The following is a 10579-nucleotide window of genomic DNA, read 5'->3' on the forward strand; positions in this document are numbered from 1 at the left end:
TTTCTTTAAATACACACAATATGCACATAAATAGTGTGTCCTCGTGCTAGCTGCAGCCATGCTAGCCTCAGAACTGCTAGCATGGCTGATGTTTTGACGCTACCTGTATAATGTTATACAAAAAATAATAATTTTAAGTTGAAATTCCTCGTCCAAGACGTGACGGATGTGTGTTTAACTGCACCAAAAAGCAGCTAAATTGAAGCTAAACGCACGTTAGCACACTGATGAGACGGCGGTCGACCGTCCCACATGGTCTTTTTACAGATTTAAGTAAAATGCTTTAAAAAAATAAGGCAGCAGGTCAACAGAGTGCATGTTCATGGAGGCCAGCAGTGGAGAACGTGCACGTTTGTCTTGGAGAGGCTGTCAGTGACCCGTCATTCGCTGCAGTAAAATGTTTTCCAGGAGTTATGTCATGTATAAAAGTCCATGTAATGCAGGGAAGCTGATCATGGTGCGAGGCTGTTCTGCAGGGCTCGTTGCACAGAGATACCTTTGTACATTAACTGGAAACAGATACGTTTGACCCCGGACGGCTGCTTTGATGCGGCGCCAAGAAGCCGCCTTGTTTCCGAAAACCTAATCTGAGGACCTGGAATCCCGAAGCTCTCCAAAACGCTGCTTTCCTCTCAAACTTTCCGACTCCAGACAAAAAGCGTCATGCTGGGAGTGTGAAGCTGACATCTTTTAATGACCGGGACACAGAAATCCTCATAAAAGACGTTGATGATTGATGTTCGGGCTGAGGAAGCAGAACATTCCAGAGCGATTTGCAGCTGCATCTGCTCTAAACAACACAGATAAGTCTTTAAAACAAGGTGGAATTTTCCCTTTAGAGGAAATCCAGGAGATTGTAGTTCAGCACAGCGCGTTATCTGGTACCAGGAGTTCTGCAGAGCATTGTCCTTCATTTTTCTAAGAGGCCTTAAAATAGGAAACTGATTTACCGCCTTCAAAACATCCTAAAATTAATGCAGGATGTATTTAGGATTGGATCAAATGTGACCACAGCGCCTTCTGTTGGTTCAAGACAACTGTTACAACGTTAGACCCGCATTTAAGACCACTTCAATTCAAGAAAATTGTTTTACCAATAAGAAAAGAGTAGATACAGGTGAATATCTGTGTTTGGGATTGTCTATCACGCTCTAATGTGATAGAGATGTAAATATTTGAATAGTTACCCATATTGGGAAGTACTAACTAGACTGAATAGGACCGAGTTAACCTGGGTAGGTCGTACATTTGGTTGGTGCTTTAAATTTGTATAGTTTTGTTAAAGCTTAAATGCATCCTTGAAGTTGTCGTAGGTGATGATTGTCGTTAAAGCGTGCGTTACCACTGGCAACCACGAGATGGCAGTAAAACACAATAAAATCAGCAGTCCTTGGGTTTACGTAGAATTTGGACCAAAGCTTTTTATTAAAACACACATTTAGCTGCTTTTTTGGATGTGCCACGCCATTAACTTTGATGCATTTGTAACCATGTCCTTCTTTAAAAGCCGCATTTATAATTATTTCCTTTCCCCTTTGACGTTTTCATTTCACTGACGCTTGTTTTTCTGCCACCCTGCTCAGTTTGGACCACTCAGACTGGGAGCTGGACCACCGGGCCTCCATGTTTGGTTCTTCTCCAAACACATTTCCCAGTGAACTTTGCTGCAGTGGGGAAAAACAGAAAAGGATCACACATCTCCCACTCCCTCCCAGCCAAACCATAGTGGAGCGGCTGACCTTGACCAGTTTAACCATCATCTTTGGACGGGCCGTATCTGATTCACACCCCAGGAAGACGCGACTGCGCCGTTGCCTCGCCTGCCAACTGGCCTATCATTAGTGTGAGGCGGAGGCGGTCGTAGCTGTCGGCCTGAGTGGCGGCGCCGTTGACGGGAAGCGTGTCAGCTCTGACTTTAACTGGCTGGGACTGGATGAGGTCATGTGTTGGGATCGCGTTACACGTCCAGGGTGTCCATTTGGTAACAGCTGCGCGTGATGTTTGGTGCAGCGAGGTGATGTCCACCTCCTCATGGCGTTGGAGACATGCACGATCCAGCTGGTGGGGGGGTGGAGCCGAAGCCTGGGGTGTGTTGACTGGTGCACGTGTGATCCCGGTTCTTGGCTCTCCAAGCAAAAACGACAAGATCTGTATACGAGGTGCACATCGGTGGGGTCAAAGCGGTCCTGGGATTATGGGAGAAAGCTGTAGCTCTCACAGATGTTGAGGAAACACTACGAGAGGGGGCCGTGTTTTCCAAAAAATACTTTCCCCCGCTGTAAAATTTGAGGCTGGAAAACGCGGCTCCGTGTCAGCAGAGCCGGGCCCAAGAAGGCCAGACGACGGTCTTCTGGTGAGCTGTGGCGGCGCTTTGCACGCAGAGCTAGCAGGGATAACGGGCAGTGGAGGTGGCGGCGGTTATAGGAGGGCCAATTATTTTTAACAGCTTGACACTCTTTCTGCAGAGGTTTTACTCACTACTGCAAAAACATGTGACGCGGCTCATGTGGTCTTTGGAAACCCGTTATGATTACCTATGAGTTTTCCAGATTTCCAGCAAAAGGAAGTGGCTCGTTTAAGATTAGCATTACTGAAAGAGGCGACGTGTTCTAGTACCATGTTATTCTACATACGGCCTAAGGGGGGCGCCATTAACCATTTTTAACAGATAGAAACATAACTGATTAACAGAGGTGAATTTCCAGGTTTCCAGAGGTTGAAAAGAGAGCAAAAGTGTATCAGGATAATCTTGGTAAGAGGCCGTTTGGAAGTTATTTATGTCCGGATCCATAACCTTCCATGTGACAGGGTTAACTCACATCCATCACTAGAAGCTTTTTTATTTTTTTTAGAAGCTTGACTAAATAATAGGTCCCGTTGTCTCATTACCTCAGAGATGTGGAGATTGGACAGGACAAAACAGGAGCTGACTCTAACTCGTTGCACACGCTTCATCACCATCTGGCTGTGACGGGCTCACATCCGACCCTGCTGCCATGAAGGCCCATCAAAACCCCAACGCTCCGCCCTACTGTCCACCTGCTGAGCACGGTCTGGGCCGCTTGCAGTTCCAACCCTAGCACCACAGAAAAGCTCCATCTCAAGCTCCTGAAAGCTAATGCTAATGCACCATCCACAGCATGCGCGTCCTTTCCATATTAGCTAGCCACCGTATCTGGAGCAGATTAGTCATTTTAGATCTTTGATTTCTTCTCATCACCGACCAAATCGATAATCGTGTGCATCCCAGCGCAGGATCGTTTCAAAGGAACAAACACACATCAGGCCGCTCAGAACCAAAACCTCCAACCCAGCGAACGCGCATTCCTCCCTCTCACGTCGGCCTCCATCTGATGGTGGTTTATTTCTGCTGACGCTGGAGCTCGCCGTCGCCATCTGCGCTAAACCTTCGCCGCGTTCCTTTCAAAGCGGCAGCTAGCGAAATCCTCGCGCCCGTTCACCTTCCCCGGCCTTGCCTGTTTGGCGTGCATGTGCTTCACATGCCATGATGGCAGCGGGATTTTTTTTTCTTCCTTTCAATTTCTTACCCCGTTTTAACGCTCCATATGGTCTGCAGATCGGCGCCGAACGCTACCCAGCTGCTTGCGACACATTTACTGGCGCAAAGTGCACGTCGGTGTCTGTCAGTTACCAGGAGGACGAGATTTGAGTCTAATTAATTGGCCAGGACGGCGTGAAAAGTTTGCTCCTCCTCGTTTGTGGAGCGGAGGACAAGAAAAACACTTTTGAGGCGATTCATCGCCGCCGTCATCGTACTCCTTTTAACCCCTCGTCTCCATGGTAGCGATAAACACCCTTCAAAACACACAGCGCCCCTCAAATTCTTATCTTTCTGGCTATTTCAAGGCAATTTCCCAGCGCGAGGCCACTTCAGGAACCAAGCGGAGGCCCTCTCGGAGACAAACGCGAGGCCACACAGGGAGGCCGCCGGCGATCTGCGGCCAGATAGGCACGGCTCAGTCAAAGCAAAGAGCGGCGCCGCTCGCCCTCCTTCACAGCTTTACACCTCTCTCATCTTGCGCCATTGTTGCGCGGCCCCTCGCCGACACGCCGTCATCCCCGCATGAATCCCCGCGCACAATGAGGCTCAAGGATCCGTTTCTCCCGGGGGAGATAGACCCCCTAGACCGAGACAAAGGCTTCAAAACGAGCTATCTGCGGCCATCATCTTAAACGCTTCGGCCCCGCGTGTCAGAGCGAGACGGCGCGGCGTCCATCACCAGCATGTTTTCACCATCTTCTCATTGGTGTTTTTTAGTTTTGAGTGGGAACATTTTTGATCTCAGCCTGAACGCTGCTTCCGTGAGCAGGATGCTTATTAGACCAGAAGGTGGTTTTTTTTCCCCCCCTCCCCATCTGATTTCTATCTGGTGGAGCACGGACGGGTAATTTGGCTGATAGAAGTTGTTTTATTACAGAGCTGTGTTTGGGCTGAAATGATAGGCCTGCTCGACGGCACGAACGGAGTTTTACCAGCTTTCTTTCGTCGAACGCGGCTGATTCTCCTGGAATGTTTGTTCAGGCTCATCCCACTGAATGCCTGCTTCACTTGGAAGTGGCGGCCGAGCCAAAGATGGAGACGAGCGGGGAGATGCGCTCGGTGAGGGATAACAAACAGACGCCACGCGCTCGGGCCCTCTGTGGTGGATCAGTCGACCCCTGCGACTCCAATCAGACTGGAAATGAAACCAGGCAGGCGGATAAGAGGAGCAAAACCTTTAAAAAGCCTTTAGCGTCGCGCCATTAGCGCTTTTTTGGTGAAACAGCATCGTCCCTTTAAATCGGCGCATGTGTTTTTAGACCAATCAAGTCGTTTCTGAGATCTTTAGTGATTTAATGGTGGAGAGAAGCCGCCGTTACAACATTTAAAAAAAAGGGAAATGAAAGTGGCCAAGGCCGCTGAGGACAGACAAAATCCCTGAACCGAGCTAAAATTAGAGCCTCGACCTGAGATCTGCACACAAGCTGCTAGAAAACAAGAGGAACTGCAGCACAAATGACTGAAAACAGGGTCCAGCCGACCATTCCTTATTCCAGGACAGCAGAATTTATCCGCAGGGAGTGTATTTTGGGCCAAGAACGCCTCTTCCTCTCTGAGTTTCATAGCATTAAGACATCTTGGAGTCCCGGCATAGTGGCGCTTGCATGGCACATCTGGGTAAAGGCACACGTGTGACAGTGAGTTCCTCCAAGAGCATCATTATTCTGCAACAGTCTTTACTTTACATTTACTGCAGGAAACTTTAGCTTTTCTTTGCTTTTGGGACAGGAACCATATGGTGAAGGTCAGGAAAAGCCTCCAGGAGAATCTGTTTGTAATCCACGTCACCCGAAACACAAGCCTGTCCGTCCAGATATTAAAAATGAGAAAGACTGATGCGAGTGAAGCGTTTCATGTCAGGAAGATGAAGGCCGGAGTGTTACATTGGTCAGGGATGATGGATGTGGCAGTAAAACAGATGGGGAGAAGCCATGAGAAAACGTTTATTTCAGCCCAGAATCGCGATATCAGCCGTTAGTTTATGCACATCTGCAGAGTTCAGAGGTTTGAGAGTTTCAGGAGACATAATAGTTTGAGCACCCCCCCATAAAAACGGAGCTGAAGTTTTATTTTAGCTTTTCTGTCCTTCCTTGGGTGACGGGCACACTTTGATCACCTGACATGATTTAAACCCCGTTTATGGGTCTTTTATCTGTTGGCGACGCATCCTGGGGCGGGAGATCGACCGACGTCGCGCGCCACCGCCAGCCGAGGTCAAGTGCTTCTCAAGAAAGAAGCCCTGGCACAGTTCCGGCCGCAGATGCCAGCTCCAGCGTCAAATCCCCGTCAGACGGGTTGAAATTTCAGCCATGTTCAGAGAGCAGGAGCTGACAAAGGATGACATTGGCTTGTAAGTTTTGGGCGCTGGCGCTCAGGGGGAGTCCATTATGTGGCTGTCACACGGCATTAGAGCAGGCAGCAAACACTTTCATGTGCGGATTACCACTTGCCCATCGGAGATAATAGATATTTGCCTTGGCTAATCCGCTCCTCCATTGATTTTTCCGCCCCCCTTAATAACTTCTTGCGAGCAAGCAAATTTTTATAGGAGCAAGAATGCTGACAAGAAAGAAGCTGGAACAAAAGCTGCTTAACACTTGTTTTTCCAGACACACCAGATAAAGGATCACTGTTAATGACTCGTTTATCTCAAACGGCACCTGTTTATTAAATCAAAACGCCGAGGTCGCAACGTCCATTCGTGACTGAAGAAACCTCATTTGCTAATATTTACAGTAGAGACAGGTTTCACCACCCACCCGCATCGCGGCCTCCTAGTTCAGACATTTGCCGTCCGGGGGCTCTTGGTCCTCGGCTTCGGCACCGGCGAAGCCCGCTGTCCCTCTCCGGGACACGGCGGCAGCCTGTTTGGAGTGGGATCCTCAGGCTGAGGGACGGTCAGGTAGCAGTGCTCCGAGTTCTGGAGTTGAGGCTCCTTGGGCGAAAGCATGACCTCGTAGTTCTCTTCCTGCGCCTTGCGAAGGTCCCGCATCCTGATCTCCCCTCCGTTCCCCTCTCCCCGGGGTCCCCGGGGTCCCCGGCGTTGCCGACGGCAGCACAGGATCACGATGATGCTGAGCAACAGCACAAGCAGACCCACTCCTCCTGCAAACACCGCTTGCACCGTTTTCAGGCTGAAACAGTACGGGCCCGAAGGTGTCGGCGGCGACCTCTGACAGAGGGGCCGAACGGTGCCGCTGCTCTCCCTGCTGACGATGTTAGCCACGCTGCACACGAAGCTCATCCCGACCTTCACCTTCGCCAGCGAGACGCTCAGCGTCTGCGTCTTTGCGGTTGAGAACTTCCCATCGACGACCCAGGAGAACTCCACACCCCGAGCTTTGGCTACATGGCAATTTAAAGTGACAGACGATGCCGAGAAGTCACAGAGGTAGGACAGATCAGGCTTGGGGACACTGTCCAACACACAGACGCGTCGCGACCATGCCGCCGCCGCCTGCGTGTTATTGGGATGCAGAACAATTACTCGGTAGTCCCCCGAGCTGGACAACTGCAGGTCCTTCAGCAACAGAGATCCAGCCAGAGACACATCTGTGGCGTTGCCGATGGAGACGTATCCCCGCTGCCTGTAGAACAAGATGGTCGTGTTGTGAGTCCACCTCAACACATGGGACAGATCCAGTCTGTCAAAAATGAAAGGCAGCGTCAGATCCTGTCCCACGCCGCGGTAGAAGTCACAGCCGTTTACCGCCAGGAGATCCGCCAGTCCGGTCAGGACAACGAGGAGAGGCGCAAAACAGGCCATGATGCACCAGTAATGTCCAGCTGACAGTCACTGGGGACTCGGTTGGCACATGTGAGAGGCAGAAGTGCACACATCTTATAAGCTTCGCCGGGGAGGAAGGAAATGACATTACTTGGTCTCCTCTCAGTTCTCCCTCAAAGACGAGAACCAAGTAAACACTTTCCGTTCACGTAATAAACAGAAGTGTGGCCAGTGTCGCAATCCTCCCAGAAAGGGCTGGCGGTGGCGACACCTCTGCCCTCTGAGCTAGTAAAACACGTTTCTAAAGAACTCCTGATGGGGTCAGGTGGTTTGTGAGAACCACTCGTGATCGTTTTGGTCTTTGTTTCACAAGAATCAGCCTTTTAAACCTCCACAGACGGCAGAAAGCCTCTGATAATATCGCCAATTATTCGCTGGGCTAGCATCCACACGCAGCATCGTTGCGTTCAGGCGCTCCCCGCCGTTTACTTTAACCCTCAACTATAATTTCGCCCAATTGGCCCGCGACTCGCAGTCTTTCTGTACCTCCCCGTCTTCAAAAGACGGAACAAGAGGAACACCTGTTTCTTTTATTTTTCGCTCTTGCGTGTTTTCTAACCCCTGAGGCTCGAGATCGAAGGCAAACGTCAACTATTTTTGTGGGCGGAGGGGCGGGTGGGGGTTCCAGGAGCCGAGTGCAATGGATTCCTTGTTACAAGTGTTGTAAAGATTATATCTCCGGCCGTTTTCTCTGCCAGCTCTCGTGCGCGGTCACACACACGTCTTCACCGTCGCACCCAGCAAGACATTCCCTATCCAGAGGTTTCAGTCCTTCATCTGGCAGGTGCAGAGAAAGACGAGTCCACAGAGGAACTGAGTGTTTGTTCAGAGATGTTTGACCTGGTTCCCGTTATCTGCATGTCTGGAAGAAGGGAAAAACAGCGATCACCGAGTGAGTCAAAGAGTACTTTTAATGCATTGTCGGATTCCTGTTTGCTGCACAGGATGTTTGAGGTCGATGTCTATTTTTAACTTCTGAGAAAGCAGACAGGAACCAGATCTATATCATAAACCCTTTAATTCCAGGACCGAACCTGCTGCCCAAACAAGACAAACACACAGAAGGTGTCTGAATAACGACGCCTGCACAGATGCATCTCGCCATTATTGTTTGGGGACACTGGCGGCGCCACTTCATCGGATCTGCGTCCTGTTTACCTTTTAAGCTTATAAGCTGGAGGTTTTAATCAAAGCATCTTGTCCTGGAAGCTCTGACTGCTGCATTTCCTCCACTGGCTGAGCGTCAGAGATAAAAAGAAGCGGCTGTGGTGGGAAGTGACGCCTTTCTGCTGCCTTGGTGATGGACAAATGGAACCATTTCTCTGATGTCCACCATTAAAGTCACCATCTTAATCATCTCACAGCGCAGCAGAAGGGCAGCGGTGGCTCAGTTTTTTAAGCCCCAGAGGAGAAAAAACATGGAAGGTGTAAGTGCCAGAACTGGTACGGTTTGGGTTTTAACAGGACCCGAGAGCAGGCCAGAACACAGTGGTAAAATGTCCAAATGAGTTTTATTGACAGGGGAACACTCAAAGAAGACAGAAGCAGTTCCCCTGGACTGCAGAGCACTCAGGAAACAGGTTCGGCACTTCTCAGGTCCAACAGACAGCATAAAGGCCTTAAATGTGCAGGAAAGCCACAGGAAGACAGACCAACCACGCAACACTCCATGAAGCACCATAACACTGTGGCCTTGATAGGCAGGCTCCTTCCTTAAGTAGGTGGCCAGGTGTTAATTGCCCACAGGTGCACCTGCCAGCTGCCGCCAATTGAGCTCCTCCACGCCCCCTGCAGGAAAAACCAGACACAACCCTGGACTCCAACAAGAACACCTTCAAAGCACTGCCAAGTTACCTTTGAGCAAGGGGTGGACCCTACCTCGGCCCATCGTGTACCCTCCCCGTGACCCCGTGACGAGTTCAGCAGAAATAAAGAGATCCTGATGAGGAACTCCAGTTTAATAATTGAAGACGTGGTTCTGTGAATCTCCGTCTGTCGTGATGAGAAGGTTTTCAACTCTGAACAGATGCTGTTACAGGTAATAAACTGTTGATCTCGCTGAGAATGTGAGGCCGAGCCTCACGTCAGGAGGTGTTTCACTGGCAAATTGTTGCAAACACACCTCATGCTGTGTTTTCTTACTTTATTTAAGAGGTGGGAAGGAGGAAACGTGCTGGTGGAAGCCCAGTTCTGTTCTGTGTGCCTCACGTCTCCTCAAAGCTCTGATCTTCTTTGACTTCATTGTGTGATGAGCCTTCATTATTGGCTACAGTGTTGAGTCTCAATCGAGGGGGCTTTGGTTAATTGTCCCCCGTCTCCGAGTCCCTGAAGCTCTCGGGCAGGGAACCCATCTGCCCCATTTAGGCTTAATTCTGGGGCCCAGATGGAGGAATAACAGCCTGGCTGTGAAGTCTTGAGTCACACTATTGCCAGACGTGTCCGAGGCTCTGGATACCCCCTGTGGTGTGTGTGTGTGAGTGTGTGTGTGTGTGTGTGTGTGTGTGTGTGTGGGGGGGGGGGTCAGTATTTAAAATCGGTTTAATAAGCAAGGACAGAGATGTGAGTGGGGAAGTGGGGGGAAGTCAAGGTCTCGGAAATCTATTGTTACCAACAACACAGCCAGTAATAAAACAAGTTAACCAACAAACATGTAAAGAAGTGTGTATTTCAGGGGAAAGGTGTGTATTTATTATACCTTTACTGCTGCCCGCCACCAGGGGCCATGTAGAACCTTAAATATTGGAAGATCTTACTGCACCCGCAAGATATTTGAATGTTTATTCATTTTAAATACAGGGTGTGTGTTACAGCCCATCAGAGCGGCCTTTTCAAGCCTCATCGAACCACTTGTCCTGATTGCTAATGTACTTTTTGGTGCGTCCACCCTGTCAGCAGGAGGCAACTTCAGCGCGTGTCTCCAGCTCCTGATTAAGGGGTATTTGAACGCTTCCACATCCATCACAGGTCCTGCGAGTTAAAATCTCTCCTCCTATTTCCCAAAACAGAGAAAAACCAGACGTGTTCTTTTGACAGGGTTCAAGAGATCACAGTGTGTATTTCCTTTCGTATTATAGACGTCTCTAAATTGTCTGGGTTTGGTGTGGGGGGGGGGGGGGGGGGGGGGGGGGGGGCTCCCGGCTGGGTCTTATCATCGCCGACTGCTCTGGTGCCGCCATTGGGGAGGAAGCCACTTATATCATCTTTGTTTTGCTCGGGCCCGGCCGTCTTTG

General features: G+C 49.9%; 1 protein-coding gene across 4 annotated transcripts; it reads right to left on the reverse strand.

Moving 5' to 3' along the window:
* Positions 1 to 1406: 1406 nt before the first annotated feature.
* Positions 1407 to 7438, reverse strand: LOC105416942 (uncharacterized). Of its 4 annotated transcripts, XR_003889657.1 has the most exons (3): positions 6322 to 7438; positions 1740 to 4697; positions 1407 to 1664 (listed from the first exon to the last, which is right to left on the reverse strand). XR_003889657.1 is itself a non-coding variant. In XM_029842206.1 (2 exons), exon 1 carries the CDS (start codon positions 7326 to 7328, stop codon positions 6342 to 6344), a length of 987 nt encoding a protein of 328 aa, XP_029698066.1. In that variant the 5' UTR covers positions 7329 to 7438; the 3' UTR covers positions 1407 to 1664; positions 6322 to 6341. The 4 variants fall into 4 exon arrangements, 3 of the variants coding, with proteins under 3 accessions (XP_029698066.1, XP_011605785.2, XP_029698065.1); XM_029842206.1 differs by lacking the exon at positions 1740 to 4697; XM_011607483.2 differs by having other exon boundaries at positions 1407 to 4697.
* Between the last annotated feature and the right edge of the window lie 3141 nt (positions 7439 to 10579).

Source organism: Takifugu rubripes, chromosome 9, assembly GCF_901000725.2.
Source record: "Takifugu rubripes chromosome 9, fTakRub1.2, whole genome shotgun sequence".
NCBI lineage: Eukaryota > Metazoa > Chordata > Actinopteri > Tetraodontiformes > Tetraodontidae > Takifugu > Takifugu rubripes.

Coding starts and splice junctions, on each gene's coding strand:
- LOC105416942 (XM_029842206.1), bottom strand. CDS start 7,328: ATGGCCTGTTTTGCGCCTCTCCTCGTTGTCCTGACCGGACTGGCGGAT.